This window comes from Falco naumanni, chromosome 3 (assembly GCF_017639655.2).
Source record: "Falco naumanni isolate bFalNau1 chromosome 3, bFalNau1.pat, whole genome shotgun sequence".
Lineage (NCBI taxonomy): Eukaryota > Metazoa > Chordata > Aves > Falconiformes > Falconidae > Falco > Falco naumanni.
Window position 1 is genome coordinate 40,074,494 of NC_054056.1, and position 18,995 is coordinate 40,093,488.

Here is an 18,995-nt window from a genome sequence, read left to right on the forward strand (position 1 = left end):
CCAAAAAGTGTCTTGACACAGACCTTCTGCTTAAGGTTAGCAGTGACAGAGGGATGAATATATTTTATTAAACTAAAACCTTAATTATTGGGAAGAGATCAGCAAACTGTCAATCTAAGATCTCCCCATGTGCTCCATTTGCTTTATAATCTGTACCTAGCTTTCAGTATCAGAGTTCATAAGATTTAAGTTTAAATGAATACAGAATCACTCCTGAAGAACAATCTCTCCACAAGATCAGAGCAAACACTACATGCAACTAGTAATGAGATGCACCATATTCATACTCCTTTGTTCTGAAGCCGGTACCAAAGTTCACTGCGTCCTACTTATTTGAGCGCACCAGAAGTCTTGGCAGAAGTGCTAGTTGACACACACTAGATGCTCCTTTGCTGAAATCTGTACATAGCATTATCTGTATCATGCCATGGGTAGCATCTTCAAATCCAGCAGAATAGGTTTCTTTTCCTGAATCAGGTGCAGCTCAGGACTGCTCAACCAGAACTTGCTCATCCTCACATATCCGAGTGTGAGTAGGATGAACTCATCAACTGTTTGTCAGAAACCTGCCATTCCATTCCAAATTAAAACAATATGCTGGTGGCCTACTAAGGACATAATAGCAATACATGACCGGGGCTTAAACTAGGGTCTGTCACAAGACATGGGCATAAGGGGTTTTATTTTGTTAAAAAGGGTACTATTTCCATTTATTTTGTGGATGCCCAACTGATTGCACATCTTTCTTGTTGAGAGCTTCCTTTCCACTTTTCATTAATTTGTCTGGCATCAGCCAATGAAGTTTCACCTTCAATGTTAAGCAAAAAGGAACTAAGGGGATATCATAACCACTCACCACCAACTATGCTGGGAATGCATAATATTAAGTAAATATTTGCATTTTCTCATAAAACTACTACAGAAAAATCCTTCCCACTGACATATTAAAACCAAGAGCATGGCTACTAGTATCACTGGCAAGCATCATGCTGTTCTTTTTCCATTAGCCAGATGGTGCAACTAAACAATTTACCATATTTACTGGTGGTGGAGTGAAAAGACAATTCAACACAGAAAATTCAGTAATGTAGAGGAATTACAGAAAATAACCAAAACATGCAAAGAAGGCGCTCGTCCCTCAAAAGTTATTAAACTTTTACTGAATAGATTTCCCAACTTTTAATTCCATATTTGACTAGTTTTTGAAAGCATTCAAGAAACAGGTACTTGGACCTCTCTTGGCATCATCCAGTTATGTGCTACTGTAGTTAACTGGATGTTACATCTTGTTCCAGTCAATACCTCTACCTAGCACAGAATGCTTCGGTAGATTTATGAGCACCTCATGCCATGCAATGTAATTTTGTGCTTTATAATCTGCACTGCCCGATCCCATGTTGATTTAACTCCATACCAAAACAAAAAGACCTTATAGAATCTTAAAGAGTCTGGGAACATACCTAAAGAGACTACAGCCTCCTCTTCCAGGAAGTTACAATGAAGCCCAGTGATCACTTTCAAATTGTACTTTCAAACAAGGAAGCTGACAGCAAGACTGTAAATGGGGCCCTATTACCATTAAAACATGAACTGACTGCTTGGCTGAACATTTCAAGGAGTATTACTCACCTTCACAACACAATATGATATTCATGTTCCACTTGAGATGGACAAAAGGGACCAGAACTTGACAATGAGAAGTTTTGTTTGATGGGAAGATTTACAAAGATTAATTAGCACTTCTTAATTAGCTACTGTTAACTTGGGGGTTTATATATATTACAACTAACTACTACCACACAAAGAGTACCAAAGACTTAGAACAGAGTTAAGAAATTTATTTTAAAAATATTTGATTTTAGTATTTTTTCCTGGGCAAAGGAAGCTATTAATCTGCTATAGCAGCTTAGGGGTAGCACCACATTAACTGCTGTTGTATCAGCTGAGGCTTTGAAAAGTATGATAAACTCTGCTTATTAGTTTAACCCATTAAAGAAAAAGCTTACAATGTCACTGCCGGAGAGTGATGATACAGAAGAGGCAGATGAGCCAGAGGATAACTGTTGTGTACTAGGCAATGATAAAGCCAAGCGTTGGTTGTAAGATGGTTCAGAGTCTCTGTTCTGTTGCTGTTCTCCATTGCATGGAGCTATCTGGTCTCTTATTTTCAACCTATTATCTGTTAAGAGAAAACACAGGTATCATTTAAGAGCACAGAATATAAATACATGGGCCCTGAAGTCTAAGAGGAGCTGCAGTTTAACAACCTAATTGAAAAAGGCTCAGAGAAAAGCAGTCTTGGGCTAGAGTTACAAACTCCTTTTATTTTTTCCTACCTATCTCAAAGTAATTAATTTCAAGGCATGAGTATTTTCAGTTAGATCGAATTCAAGAAAAGATTCCTGGTATACCTACCAAGTTCAGGTGATAAATTAATTTTGCTCCCCCACTTCTTTTTAATCCAGGCCCTGTAGTCAATCACTTCTTGGGTCACTTTGATGATTCTACCTAATGTGCTAAAAAAATTTTTCAATTAAGTATTAAAAAAAGAATGTTGTTTACATACTTGCAACATTACAATAAGCAATCAAATTACTCTAAGTCGGTTTGAGATATCCCTAAGCAAAGAATCCTTTTTAACTTTCATTTCCTTAGCACACCATTTAATTCACTGAAGCACCGCAATTTTTCAAGTAGTGTATTACTTATCTTCTACCATACTAACATGCAAACACTGACACATGTGAGATTTTTACTCTATTTCAAAATGAAAATAATCTTAATTATCAAGAATGTACATGCAGATACCAGTGTACTTGATAAAAGCAATTTACAGGTTCTTGCATTTCTCCATATAACCAATCTTTGTTCCACAGAATCTGGATTACAACGGTTATGGGACACACAGAAGACACTAATACCCCAGCCCTCCAACTGATCTTCACACTGAAGACAGAGACCTTCACCAGTCCTTGCTTACAGATTTTACAAGACAACTCAAAAGGTGTAAGACCTCCACAACTATAAAGGAAGTACCATGGATCGTGAGGTAGTGGAAACAAGAAACACAGACTGGCTCCAAAACCAGAACAAGTTAGAATTTAAGAAAATTCGTAACAGTAAGTGGTTCAGAGAAAAAGCCTACCTGGTCCTGCTGAACAGTGACCAGTTAACAACAAGTACAAAGCAGTATTTCTCCAACATACCTTCCCAACATTCAGCTATTTGAATTGTTCTTCTTGAGCAGGAGTTGTGTCCTTGTTTGAGAGCTAAGCTTTGAAGCTTTCCTTTCATCAGGGAATAGTAGCTGAAACACTAACTATAAACTCCATGCTCAAGACACATGAGGGACTGACTACTGTACAAAAATGGGCTGTGAGAAGTCACCATCTTGGAGAAGGTAGCATTATCATAGTTTTGAAAATCTCCAACAGATACAACAAAGCTTACTTTGCATCTCACATCGTAAAGGTACATTATACCTGTACAGGAATTTCTTTTGGTTTAGGTGTATAATGGGAAGGGAGGACATGCATAGCATAAGCATATTTAGACCACCTTTATTTTATTAGGTCATTTCATAGTAAGACTTCAAAGAGGAGCAATAATTCTCCTACTGACTTAGGGTTTACTATTTCATGCGAGACCAAATACCACATATTCCATGTTTAGTCTTCCAACTTTAAAGGCATGTCAGCGTGTTAGTACTGCAAAAGGCAGTCCAGCATTTTAAGCAAATATTGAACCAAGTATCATCTAAGTTACAAGTTCAATAGCTGCAGAAGGACCTTACAGACAGAATTAATGTCATCCCCCGTTCATGTATGTAATGTAGATAACATGATACATGTTGGAAAATAAAATCTTGAATTTCACATGCAGAACTAAAGGCATGATTGGCACCACTCAGCAACTAGAGATGTGGGTTAAAATAGGTGATTCTTTGGAAACCACAGTTCAATAGCTAAGTAGAGCACATTAAGAAAGGAACAAATGACACTGAGGATAGTATTTTGTCAATGTACACTCCCATGACATAACAGCATTTCAAATACTCGATGCAGTTCTGGCTTCTCAATCTCAAACAGGAAGTCAAGTCAAAAGAGACACAATGAAGACAGGGATGACCAACACTGCAGAGAATCAGCTATGGCCCTTAAGTTGCAGTTCCCAAGACAGCAATGCCAATATTGGACTTAAACATACACATACTGGGTCAGAGAAGAAAATCTTGCAACTAAAGGTTTCATCTGAGAATACCTTCAGAAAGATCTGAGCTTTTACTCTAGGATAACCCATAAATTTCACAACTACTACCAGCTGTGTCAGAAACAGAAAATGAATATGAACTGAATATAAGCTCTTGCGGAGAAAGAGTTCATCAAGTCTGAAGCTTCTTGGACTACCTTCCCAGAAGCAAATCAAGTCATGCCTTCATATACCAGAAGGAAAATGAATTACATACACTGGTATTTTTATCAGCATGGGCAACATATACCAAAAAATGCCTGCTGTCAAATAGGTGTAAAGGGTGAAACGACTGCTACACCAACAATTACGGTGGAGTTGCACATACAGAACCTGGGAACCTCCTCCCTCACTAGCTTCTTTGACAGAGAATAGATCAAAGGCCCAGACTCATTTTTGGTAGAAAGACAGCAAAAAAGAAATTCACTAAGTTATCAGGTCAGAAGTTCAAAGGCAAATCTATACTACACCACTCATACACCAAAATTAAAAACATTCATTCTGAGACATCAGAAACTGAAAGACAACTAAGGCTATACTATCATATACTTAATATAGCAGGAAAGAAAAAGGAAGCAAGTGTGATCAAAGTAGATAATGGAACACCATTTCATGTATGGGACTCAAGCACATCCATGGGGTCAGAGAATTTTTTTTAAGTAAACATCTAAAAACTATGTTTATATCTGTTTTTAACACTGAAAATGCTTAGGAACAGCAAAACCTACTTATCTGCTATACTTTAATATGAGGAAATTCCACACTTTGGGGTTTTTTTTTTTGGCTGAGGACAGAATTTCTACAGATGAGACACTCCCACAATTCTTTGGAGATGCTTGTTTGAAGACATGGAATAGACACAGTTAACCAGTTAGTAAAATTAGACAGTTGTCCTATGAGATGCCCCTTTAGGGTTTTTCCCTTAATATTATTACATAGTAAAACCAAGAATAAGCTATTTACATACCTAGGTCATTTTATGATAAAAGCTTAGAAGCTCCTCTTTTTACACACTTCAAGCACTCAGTTCACAGGGATACTTTCTAGCTGTCATTAAAGCACAACTATGGTGTAAATAAATCTTACAATCACTCTTAAAAGGCTCAGGTTGCTGACATAAGATTCAGAAGAATCCAAGTATCTAAAGCTCCAGTCAAGCTCCACACGAACAAGTGAGTACCAGAGCAGGAAAAAACATTGAGTCTGTGAAAGACCAGTCAAAATAACTGTTCAGGGCTCCTTAATTGAACTTAGGAAATATCCTCCTGGTATTAAAAGGGCAATATAATCTAAAAGCGGAGTTTTAGAGGAGCACCTGAGAAGGATCTGCTTGCGCATGAGCCTAAAAAAACCCCAAAATACTAAAACCTTGACTCACACAAAAACTCTGTGGAGGAAAAGCTGATATTGCTGACACCTCTTAAGAAACAGCATGCATCCTAGTGACAGCAACCCACCATTCAGGATGTGAAGCAAAGGACCGCTTCAGATGCCACATTTCTCATTTGTCAGCAGATCCAGCAAGCAAGTTTAACATTCCCTCTGACAACTCCTAGAGTTCCCAAGGCTATCTTGGGCCAACCAGGGGCAACCCAAACCTAACAGACCCGTCAGCAGTTGGATCATTTGAACTGTACACTAGGAAAATATCAAAGAGCTTTCAAGCACAGAGGAAAAGATCACTTCATATATAGCCCAGACTGCTGTTGTTTTGAAGATTACTACCTGTCAACGACAACTCCAGATATGCAGTAGCAAAACCCTGCCAAAGCTTCCTCAAACTCTGAATTCTAGCCTGTTAGCATGACAGTCCCTTTCCTCATCCACCTGTACCACATCTGGCACCAACAAGGAGGAGCCTGTTACCAATCTGCAACTCTGAAACCTTTCTTCAGTTCCTAGAAGTCTTAAGTTATACTGGAAAGGCACATCACAGCAGAGCCAGTCTTCCATTCCTCATTTCATATGACCTTTTCGGTCTCCCAAATGCAGCTACACTGCTGTTTAGAGGCAGTCTGAGCACACATTCATATCTGAACCATGCAGCAGGCCCAATGCATAAGCCAACATCCTAATCTACAGACAAATGTATTAACCTAAGGATGACATCTTTGTCACATCTGGATCAGCATAACTTGCAGATGTCAAATGGTACAATACTACTCTCCATCTTCCTCCAAATGTGAACTCCTCCTGCTTCTCTTGCTTCTCATCTGCCCATCACACAGTCATAACCTGGATCAACTTCTTGCTATGGCAGAAGTGTTGATGTATTTGTTTTCAGTTAGAACAGAACATTCTCATCTGACTCACCTTCTGACTGCAGGCCTACTAGATCTTATACAAGGCAAGAGTCAGGAATACACAGACTGAGAAGGAAGAAAGAGGGCCACTGACAGGAGACAGCCCACAGATAGTTAGGCTAGACAAGGTATAATGTGAATTTGAACCTTAATATATAGACCATGGACAAGGTAGTAACATATACTCCACTATTTCAAAGGATACGAATCAATGAGCAAGAGCTTGCTGCCAAACATCTGCTAAGGCTTCCTGTGGTTTATCAAGAAACAGAATAAAACTGGAAAAATGGTCACTAACTTGAAACTTCATATCCAAAGAAGAGCGATGAAGCTGGTGAAGGATCTGGAGAACAAGTCTAATGAGAAGCAGCTGAGGGAACTGGGGTTCTTTAGTCTGGAGAAAAGGAGGCTCTGGGGAAAACTTACTGTGCTTTACAACTACCTAAAAGGAGGTAGTTGTAAAGGTGAGTGTCAGTCACACTCTTTTTCCAAGTAAAAAGTGAGAGGATGAGAGGAAATGGACTCAAGTTGTACCAGGGGAGGTTCAGATCAGGTATTAGAAAAAATCTCTTTACCAAAAGGGTTGTCAAGCATTGGAACAGGCTGCCCAGGGAAGTGATGGAGTCACCATCCCTGGAGGTGTTTAAAAGCTGTGTCAATGTGGCACTTACAGACATGGTTTAGTGATGGTCTTGGCAGTACTAGGTTAACAGTTGGACTTGATGGTCTTAAGGGTCTTTTCCAACCTAAATGATTCTAAGATTTTAAGAAAATATCACTCCTCACAGACTTCTTCAGTTAGCTCACTTGATGACATACTCTTCTTGAGAGACAGGATATGGCCAAAGACCATACTGAAGTTGTGCAAAGCACATACTGACACTGACCCTTAAACAGAAGCTATCCTGTCCATAACTGTATTTTACAGCTAGACTAATGTCCCTGTGACCCCAAATACTAAGAAATCAATTGTCATTTTTCAAACACCTCAGCTAAAGTTACAACACCAAACCTGACTTTGTGTACAAGTTACACAGATTCAAAATGGATCAGTCTCCTTGTTTTATATTTAGGAAAACTCTTTCTTCCAAGATGATGGGAGTCTGCTTGCTCTAACAAAATCTACTGAATTATCTATGAACCTCTCCTGAGCCATTCTTGAAAGAGGACGGGTGAAAGACTGGGGACAAAACAGCATTAAGGTGATTTCTGTAGCTGTAAAAGATTAAAGATACCTTCAGGACTCAGCTGATTACTGTTTCCACTCAGAAGATAGCTTTCAACCCCCACTATACTCTAGATGTTATATCTGAAAGCTTGAATGAAGACTCTAAGAATGATTTGCATCTACCCCTCACTCTGTGGGATCTATTACTTACAGAACATGGACAAGAAAAAGGCCTATGCTAAAGGACAGAAATCTGACTTTTTCCACACCAGGAATATCAGAAGCAGCCACTGGCTAGAAAGCCTTATATTAACTTAGGCTTGTGTTCCTTTGAGTTGGACTGACCCAGAAAAAGTGCAGTAACAATCAGCCAAGAAAGGTCTGTAATCTACTGAGACTGTTATCCACAAAACCAGACTCTACACCGAGATTTTGTACACAGAGATTTTCATTGGGAAGAGCTGCCATGAATTCAAACCCACCCACCAGGCAGCTCTTCTTCAAACGGGATAAACCTTTATCAGCCCGTGGAGTTCAGCCTCCTGCAACCTTGTACCTTTTCAAGTGCTCTTCATTTAAACTCTGTTGATCCTTCTAGTAGAATGTCATATAGCTAGTCACTGCTCTTAAAGGAAGCCCACTGTTTACAGGTTAACTTACCACTAACAATCCTAGAAAAGATAAGGGAGCACAACAAAGGGCTCCTGGATGTCTGAGGCTTTAGGTCTGGCCACTAGAAAAGTCGTATTAGTGCCTCGACCACTCTGCCTAACAGGTGAAAGATCTGAAATACACCAGGACTGCCCAAGCACATCAGGTTTAACTAAAAACTAAGACTGAACATGGAATACTTTTGAGCTTCTGTAACAAACTTGTTACCAAACAACTCATCACCCACCTACAGGTCCTTTGGCATTCACAAGACTGGTGCTGGGGGAACTACTTGTGTACAGGACGTTGTTGAATGCTCTTGCACCAACCACTCCCTTTGACAGAATGGCAAGCCACCAGCCTGACAAGTCCCAAGACTCAAAAATCACTGATACAGACAGCCCAGAACTAGAAGACAGGTCACATGTATGACACCTGAACAATGCTGCTGGGACATCTCCGCAGGTCTGAAGCTGTGACAAAATTCAGATGTTTTCCCAAATACATTAAGTAGTATACATGTAAAGTGCACATACTGATGATATCCGAGGCTTCCACTAAATGTGTTTACAAAGACAGTTTTCGTTGCCTGTAATGAATACAGGTACCTGACTATATCCTTTGGAAAAGCACAGGCCCAGTGCTTTTGACCTTTGGAAGGTCAGGACCCAAGACAAGCAAAACTTCAGTAATCCCCAAGTTGTTCTATCAACACATATAATGATGGAGTTTCATTCAGCAACAGCAATTGTCAGCCAGTACACATTTACCTGATAAAAATTTCATCTATCTTAAAAGAACATCTCAAATGTCAGCCTGTAATATTATGTACCACTCATCCTATACATCTCCATTGCAGGCACAACTGCAGTCTCAACTTTTGTGAATTTAATACCACAGAAAACACTTTGAAAACTATTGAAACATTGTAGTTTTAAATCCACAAGTGAAAGACTGCATCCACTTTGCGGTGAACTCACTACAAGAGAACTATTTTGCTTTCCAATGACATTAATGCTGGAAGTTAACAGCTTGATTAGAGTTTAGAATTGTTATCTGTATCATTTATGAGACTCGTTACAGCCATTCCTCCCTGTGATGAGCTGAGGAGCTCAAAGCTGTTGGGAATGTTGGGAAGTCCCAGGGAAAAAGTCTTCTGACCAAGCCCCAATTTGTACTGAGGATTAGAATAATAGATCCTAGAGTCAATAACGTGAATGAAAATACAACATTGCTGATACGCCTACATTTTCTTTCTCCTCCCCGTTTCAAAAAACAGAAAACTTGCAAAAGTGAGAGCTGAGAAAGTACTAGCTGTACAGTGTTTCTATGAAAGAAATCAAGAGCCGCATTAAAAATGGCACATCTAGAAGCATGCTACTTTTAATGGCAGTTCTGACATTACAGCCAAACTGAACTGGTTCTTTTAATAACCTAATGACATATCAAGCCCGTTAAAACAGCTTATGAGAGCATGTATTAAAGAACTAGGGAGATTTCTAGCCTTACTGTCTAGTTTTGTGTCTAAACAAGCAATTTGATCACATACATTTCTTTCTGCCATAGTACAGACACACATCATACCAAACATTAAACCAGCAGACCTTCCTTCAAAATACTTTAAGCAGAATATTTGAGAAAAGACTAATTATCTTCTGGCTCCCTTCCACATCAAGAGAACCTCACATTGGACTCATCCTGGGTTCTATCATGCTGTCTTCATTTCAACACTGCACATTGAGGTATTATACTCTCATACCACTGGGCAGCCTGAATTTCTGGGCAGATTTCAATACAGCCACAGTTAAACAATAAATAACAATATTCATTTTATTAATTTAGACCCAAGCATTCCTAATTAATTACACAAATAAATGGATATTCAAAAAGTGGACTAATTACCTCTCAGAATCTCTATTTGGATATGATCTTGCAAGTGGTGATACTGCATGGCTAAGAACAATGTAGGCATAATCAAAAACTTGTTTCACTTGCATGGCACCGTAAGAACTTCTGCCAACGTCGTTTCCTGAAATAATGTGACAGTCATCAGATCATCTTTTTTTAATATCAGTAACCAGCAAATTATTCACACTTAAAGCTCAGAAGCCTTAACAATATAGCATAACTATGTTTAAACTAGTTAGCCCATCCTACTCGTATCAGAAACAACTAAGTGTGCCTACCAATAAAAGAAGCTAACCTTACGAATGGCACGTAACATTATGCATTCAATTTACCACTTCTAAAATACTGACGTACCAGCGCCTGAAAGAAACAGATCAGCTTAAAGTTCTAATAGCTGACTTTTAAGAGGGAACCTATCTTAAAGCATCATACCTCACTTACCAGTAGAGTTTCTGCAGGCTAAATTCAGGATAAAATTCCACTTGTGCAACCACGTTATATTCACAGGCCAGGTATACTTACATCAACCCCTACTTAACCTTATCAAAACTACAGATTAATAAACCAGCTCATACAGATTATTTATCTCCACAGGATAAACCAGTTTGTCAAAATCTATCATAGATGATTCCAGAAGTTCGTACAGAATTGTTTTTAGATCACATTAACTGCAGAAGAACATGCTATGAAGCTGCTGTTTATCAGTGACGATGTACAAGCATTGGTCTCATTTACCACCTCGAAAGATGTTGCTATTACTAGCAAGACGACATATTTGGGGGTTTTTTTGTAGATTATTTGGCACCAGACACCAAAGGTTCACTGTCACCACTCAATTTAACAAAGAAAACTTCATTCAAATTGCATGTCTAAAATACAGACTAGATCTTGAGTGGGTAGAAGGCTGCTTACAGTAAAAGGTTCCCTCCTTTAGTATGATGCTTGGAATGCTGCGAGAACACTGGAAAGAGATGAATCACTGAATATGTTTATTTTAAGCTTGAAAAATCAGTTCAGGGCCCATGAACAGGTTCTAATGAAAAACGTGCTTTGAAAATTGATGGATAAAGGAGTCCTCCTTTGGAGGACTGAATCCAATGAGGCTGAATTTGACTTTAAAGGAACTCATTACTTGCTGAAGTATTTTGTCCAGCAAGTCGTTATAGACAAACGTGCTGAGGTATGCCATTTGGGGGGTGGGGGTGGGTGGGAATAACACACCTTGACTTTACTACTTGACAACACGTTTTAGTCCTTCAGGATTCTCCAATCATAATGCCACTAACAGAAAAGCATAATCAATGAAAACAGACTGGGAAAATAATAACATTCTGGGAACACAGAATTTCTTCAGCAATTTACACAGTCAAATAAAAAATGATCAAGAAATGCTGCCTGTTCCTGAAGTAACTGAGCATCTTGTTCTGAATGCACTGCTGCAATATCCAGCAATTACTGCTGCAATATCCAGCAATTACTAGGCTCAAAATGACAGAAGCCTCTCTAAATGGCATATTCACAGTTGGCCTGTAACCTGAAGTAGAAGCAGAGACCAATTTGGGCCTAGGACAGTGAACCTGGGAAGAAACACTGTAGTTAAGTTCAGAGCTGCACTACAAAGTAGCAGAGGACTTCACAAAGGACTTAGTCCAAAGGCCACTGAATAGAGGACAAGGTATTTCAGTGGTCAAGAAATCAGAACAAAAAAATTTAATTCTACTAAAAAAACCTATTGATTCAGTAGAGATTTTCCAGGGGCGGGACATATTGTTGTGTCCTGCAACAATGCCATCTTCCACATAATGACATGCTAAACATATATACAAAAGGGAGTGAAACTGAGAAGCAATACAGAAATGGAATATATAAAAAGTGGCTAAACACACACAAATTGCACTTACTACTAGAGTCTATCTGTGGCTGAACTCTATTATCTTAAGGGTCTTTTCCAACCCAAATGATTCTTAAGAATCGTATGAAAGGAATGAAGAATACACACTGAAACAAAGTGCATTAGTTTAGTCTAATGTGGTCCTAAGGCATCCACATTTGACATGCATCCTGCATGGAGTTATACCAGAATGAAGACACTGCTGCTACAAACTGTTGATTACTCCTTTCTCCAGTTGTTGCCACCTCCACTGGTGCGCCAGCAAAAGAAACCATACACCTTCCCTAATCCACTTACGGCAAACTCAGGCAGTTTAGTTTAAACCACCAACGAAGTTGTGTATGAGTCTTGATTGAAGCAGATTTGAGAACAGAGGCAGGATAGCTCATGCCATAGCATGCCTAGGTTCCTGGATTGCCTCATACTGCACCTGTAATTAGTTCATAAAAATGTCTGAATAAACAAGTCTTATGCAATTATACAGTCTGCAGAGCTGCTGACTTGCACTGCAGCTGAAAAGCAGGCATGGAAGCCAAAGCTACTGCACGACCTACTGTGAACTGTACCAGTCAGGTTTGTATAGGGGTGGTCCTACCTAATCCAGAAAGCAGCACATAAGAGAAGCCAGAAGATCACATATTTGCATTGCAGTCCTGAATAGATTTTCTTCTGAGAGATCATTCTCATTAGCAGATCACGTCTTACATACCTGAGCATCCTTCTTTTGTCACAATCTACAGACTGATCAGTTAAAGCATGTAACCCAAATGCTCTCACTCTTTAAAAAGAGAAATCATAAAGACTTCAATCCTCAGATGTGTATTAGTAGATAACAATGGTGCATGATTTCATGTGTAATTCAATCCTTATTCTTTCTTACAAAGCCTTCATCCCTAAAGGAGCATGTCTAAGACTTCCATCACTTGCTATCAGTATTACCACTCCATCACATAGTCCTCCATTAGCTGAAGCAGTTTTAAGAACATGGCCTGGAAAGGTAAAGGTGCAACCATGAGCTAGGACTGAAGCAGATCCATTTATGTTAAGCTATTATCTAGTAAGTACAATTTTGCAACATTCAGCATTAAAGGTGTTCTTTCAGGCGCTCACTTCAATGTATTTGTGTATTTTTGTAAGTGCATATATATATTTTATATATACACACATAATCACAGGTTCTAATAACAAATAGCAGGCATTGACAAGCTGCAATGAATAATCTTCAACAACTGTTGGGATGACATGTCCTAGCCTTAGTGGCTGCCCAATCTCAAATCTAATTACTTCCTGTATTTGTGACCTATCAAGGTGCAGAAGCAAGCAACATGAAGCATAATTAGTCCCACACATTAAAGAGACTCTTTTCAAAGAAAACACATTGAATTTACGATTTAGAACTTTTGTCAGTGCCCACAGCAATTCAGAATGAAGAACAACCTTTCTCATGGAGGGAGCACCACAGGTGAAACTCCAAGTTTTAAACTGCAATTTAGCTACTCCTGCCACTGCCAATCTGAACCATTCCTGTTCTGAGCATCAGAAATTACGAAGGACCTTGATAATCACCTGATTCAAAGACATAAAATAAGTTTCCCTATCAATCTGCTAAATAAATGCCAAGTTTGTTTTACAACCACAGATAAACGATTTGTCACCTGCAACCAGAGTCATGTCTTCCAAGACAGGATCCTACTAGACCAACTCTGCACAAACCTCTTCTAGCATGGTGCCATCTACCCTGCTCCAACACATTCCTGCAAACAGATTTCTGACTGCCTGGCTTTGCAGTTCTCTGAAATGAATGCTTTCAGTTTTTTTACACATCAAAGAAAGGTCAACTGCTTTGAGAAACTGAAATGGTGGCAGCTACACAAGATGCTTATAGAAACTCCCTTCTTTGGATGGTGCTAAGGGAAAGATTTTCACCTCATTACCCTGGCCTAGGACACTAACTCAAGATGAAGGATCTTCGGCTATGTATGAAAATCAAGTATAAAGTACCACTTAAAAATGCATCACCAGCTAGATTAGTCTGATATCTCACATCCACATTTCAACATACTTCCCACTTCAAGTGTAGACTCCTGACATCTTTGTTGGAATCTCGGTTCTCAAATTACAGAAATCATAATCCTCTAACACCCAATAATCAGTCTTTGAGAATCTCAGAGGAAACCCTACAGCACCCAGGAGAATAAGCAAAACCCACTACGACCAAAACAGCAACACAACAGGTTGATGCCTGTTCCTTCCAAATATAGGAACGAACAGAAGTTACTGAGCAGGTAGAAGTATCATGTTCTTCTGATGACCTCATTTATCTATTAGCCAGACATCACCATTTCACACTGAGGAAAACACAGTTCCCCCAATTTAAAAGAATGAATCCCACTGAATTTCATCCTGTCCCCCATAAGACTGTCTAGAGATATTGTGAGTTATACCTTTCAGCATCCTATTGCTGAACAAGTGCATACACATACTACAGAATTCTAGACATTAACTACATACACTTTACAAGTACTTTTAGATACTGTAGGAATATATGATTAAGTCTAGATCTAAGGAGGCTGTATTCAGGAGATCCCAAAGACCCATCCTATATATTCTATATAATTTTCTTCCTAGTGTCATTAGGCAAGCTCTGAAGCTCTGTGGTAGCTGCCATAAAGTACCCCATGGGATACAACACAGTGGTCAGATAACTTGAAGTTATTGTCAGCTTTCACTTCCCCTGCTAAAACACTTTCTCTCTTGTAAGAATTACATTAGCCTAGCCCATATAACCTCATCTAAAATTTAATTATCAATTCTTTGCTAGCATATAACCAGGTATCTTTCTTCTAAACTACAGTTCTTTGCTTCTGCAAGATTTATGCTAGGAGGAACAGTTTAGAGCCCCTACTGGACTTGCAATTTATTTATTTTTCTTCTCTAAGAGTCACTGAAGAAGAAAAAAGTCAAAAGCACTATTAGTGATTAAAACATCGTACAGCATACATAATTTCTTCCTTCAGAACTGGAGAACAGCAAAGGTTTCCGACTCTGAAGTGTGGCTTATACTGCTACTCAAATGAGTCTTCAGGCAAGTAGATAGATACACAGCTACTGAAGTTCTGCACACAATGGAAGTTCTGCAAAATCACACCTATGCCTGGCCAAGTGCAAGAGTCACAAACTCAAGACATGCCAAGACAAACTCAGAGCTACAAACATATCAGAGATGGGTTAGATAAATGAGTATCTTAGCTAGCAACCTGTTCTAGAGCACTACAAATATCCAATGTATTGAGTATTTAGAAAGGTGCCAGACTTCAGCTCCTGATCCATGGTATTTGCTTTAAAAATGCTGTACATAAGCAGTCCACCCACAAGGCGTGACAGTATGGAGTTTGAGTGCCTATTACATTCTAGAAATACTAATGCTGAAGTCCAAATTAACTGAAAATTGACTTTGTTAAAACACGGATTTGGAATTTCAGCTACCTGTGACAGTCTAAAGCTGGAAAATTTTTCAGGAGCTCAACCAAAATTAATCTTTATTCCTTTGAAGGTTACTGAATTAAAACCAAACCTTAAATGAAGAAAATTTTAAGTTTCAGAAGTACATGCAACTATAACTGGCATTCTCTAAAGGTCCCTGTGCAGCACAGAAGCTAGTTATGCAAACTACTCATAACACCAACACCATAATACAGCTGCTCCCTTGCTACACATTAGTGGATATACACCCATGTTTCTGCCCCATAGAACAAGCACCTCATCTGGGGCATTTCTTTCCAATATAGTATAATTTACCTCACATATGGCACCACAGACTGTGGCAGGAAAACCTACACCTTCCATTCTCATTCTCTCATAATAAACAACGCAGAGCTGTTCCTACTAACAAACCCTCTTCCAGGATTTCCTGGACCTCTTTCTTTCAGTACCCCTCAGCACTGTTAAAGAACTTTATTGTACATGCAACAGTTTTGAATCTCCAATGCATTATCTATCTGCATTGTCTGCATGCAATCCAATTTACTCAGGCCATGAACCCTGGGAGACTTCAGATCCTTATCCCTTAGCCCACCTCTGCAACTGTACCTCAACATCAGCAACAGTCTCTTCTCAGTGCAGCTTCTTAACTCATCTGACAGACTTCAGGGACCCTAACATAAACTGTGAGAGCACAAGCTGAGCCAGAAACCTGGAATACTGCAAGAAGTGTACAATCTTACCAGGCAGGAGAGGATCTTCAATACATAGCATGGATGGTCTGTATCCATTAGTCATGACTTTCATGATTTCTTCTTTGGCAATATAGGCACCTCCATTTTTTATTCTAATACCAGTTTTCAAGTAGTTAAAATTCCTTCCATAGAGTTCAAAAAATTCTATCAGAAGCATTCCAAGGTTTTCATCAGCTCTTCTGGCATCAATTCTTGGATGCAGCTGTGACACAGAACAGTTGTTTATTAAAAATTAATGCTCTTCAGATCATAACAGTGCAACAAAAAGCCATCTCATTTAAACAACTGAGTATAACTAAGTTTCAATTGAGCCAATTATGTACTTTCAAATAACCAAGAGGGGGCAGCACTTCAGCAGGATCTCGAAGCCAAAGAATCCTTTCTTCCCTCCTCTTCCAGCTTTTTGAGTATTAGTAAATTATTTTCCGTAAGTGAAAAGCAATGAAGAAGTACTGCATACTAAATTACAGCTTATTTAGTAACAGAGTAACATCTGATCTTTCACATAAAATCCACCAGTCAATGTTTGCAGAAGCAAGGCCAGAGGAAAATCTATTGACTCCAATTGAAATACAGTTCTTTCCTCAATCTCCCCATATTATATACAGTATGTAAATTTTGTAATATTATTTCAATTAAACATTAACAGCAGCAGAATATGTAGGTTTTTCCATTATGACAGCTTCTGAAACATTAACGTTGTACCTCATCGTACTCATAAAAAGCTTACTGTCACAAAAATGTATTGGAAGAAGTTACAACTCATTAGCTATTTCATCAGTTATCTACAATATCTGGCATTTTTAAGTATGTCAAAACCTAACCAACATGATTAACAAACAGCTTGCTGACTTCATAATTTTAATAAACACTGAGATCAAGTAATCTGCACATTTATTGTGAGTAGTCTAGGGAGCAACATACTTAAAACTGCATCCTGACAGAGTTACAAAACACCGGTTAAGATAACTCAGGTACTGCAACAGAAGCTGCCCAGGAAGGTTGCATAATCCGTATCACAGGCCCTGATACACAAAGTAATTCACAAAGTTCCTGCTACTATTTCAGTTCACACAGTGAACAGAAGCTCTTAGATGTCTGAGAGGCAGTCCATAGGAGCTGCCAGTGATCAAACACCTACAGCCGTAACAGTATTGCTGTGCATTGCCAGGGGAGTCCAAAGAAACAGCACCACAACAGGGCATAAGTAAAGAAACCAAAATATTTTACAGCACACAGAAACAAGTAAGGAACAGACTTACCTGCAGAAAACTAATTGCCATTAAAATTAGGCTGTAAGAGCTAATTCCACCAGTAAAAACTTCATTCAAGTCCCTCTGAAGGAGGAACTGTTTTAATACTAAAATCAAGTAAGGCAGCAAAGAGTATTTCTGCAAAGCAAATTAAGTCTTATCAGTGACAACATCAGTATCCCAAAGATAAGAAAGAAATGAACAATCCTGACAAGAAGCTTCATCTTCTAAGACAAGAATGTTATTCAGCAGTGTTCTATACAGTGTTTCCATAGGAAGAACTGAAACACCTTTTTTATTCTAGAAACAGGTGAATACACTTCAACTCTTATTTGATCAAACAGCTTACATATCAAATTTATTTCCCCCCTGAACAGAAGATTCTGTGAATCCCAGTGTCACTCATTATAGTCAAAACTGTCCATCTAAACAGTACTTTATTATATAGCATAAAAGTAAACTTGATTTTAAGTATGCAGCTACAGAAGAATTGGATTTAGACATTGTTTAGCAACACAGTATTCGTAATCAAGTATCACTTAAATTCAAGGTAAGCAAAACCTGAACAGACTTGCTTTAGAAGCAAAGTTTAGTACCTACCTACAGATCTAGATATGATTGTAGAAGTCCTTTCAGTGTACAGGTTTATCCACACAAACATCTAGCACTCAAAGGTAACACTGAATAGATACCAGTAGAAAATAAAACTAAAATATCCATATTTAATTAGTATTAACAAAAATAATCTTCAGCAATAAGTTTTCAAGCCTTAAGCCATACCAAAATAGGTTAGCTAAGCATCTAGCACATCCACAGTAAGTAGTATAACGCTCATGATATGGCCGATACCTTCATGTATTCCTTGATAAATCGAGCTGCCTTCACACCAGTTTCTACATTAAAACTGATGTCAACTTTAACTTCTGTCTCCTGGTCAGTAAGTTTTATTATTGGTACCTGAAAAAATTAGAATAGGGTTTTATGAATCCCCAGAAATGCAACACTGGGTACTATATTCTGCAGCTTATTCACTTAAGACATATGGTTACTATTAGTCCAAATGAATGCCACTATCATGACAAGGAAACATGGTTTTGAGAAGAGGCGACAAACCTAACTTGGCTTAGAAGCAAACACTTTTTAGCGTGGTGATTAAACACACAGGCATGTATGATCACATTGACTTATGATCACTCACGTACTCTTCCATAGCTGTTAGAAATCTGCCTTCATGGCTGCAATATCACTGTTCGTACAACTAAGTTTATGTCTCACTATGTTAATAGGAAACATTTTACTCATAACCTGTGGGAACCACATTCATATGACCCAACACTG

At 38.6% G+C, this 18,995-nt stretch overlaps 1 protein-coding gene across 5 annotated transcripts in view; it reads right to left on the reverse strand.

Moving 5' to 3' along the window:
- The window catches only part of TENT4A (terminal nucleotidyltransferase 4A), a 61,192-nt gene that overhangs the window by 23,143 nt on the left and 19,054 nt on the right, over window positions 1–18,995 (reverse strand). For 4 of the 5 annotated variants that reach the window (XM_040586626.1, XM_040586624.1, XM_040586629.1 and 1 more), the window contains exons 5-10: window positions 18,507–18,614; window positions 17,667–17,795; window positions 16,393–16,606; window positions 10,273–10,399; window positions 2,416–2,516; window positions 2,007–2,179 (exon numbers count right to left, since the gene is read on the reverse strand). In XM_040586626.1, coding sequence (XP_040442560.1) covers window positions 2,007–2,179; window positions 2,416–2,516; window positions 10,273–10,399; window positions 16,393–16,606; window positions 17,667–17,795; window positions 18,507–18,614 — 852 coding nt within the window. The remainder of the gene's footprint in view (window positions 1–2,006; window positions 2,180–2,415; window positions 2,517–10,272; window positions 10,400–16,392; window positions 16,607–17,666; window positions 17,796–18,506; window positions 18,615–18,995) is intronic. The other variant, XM_040586627.1, reaches the window with a different exon arrangement.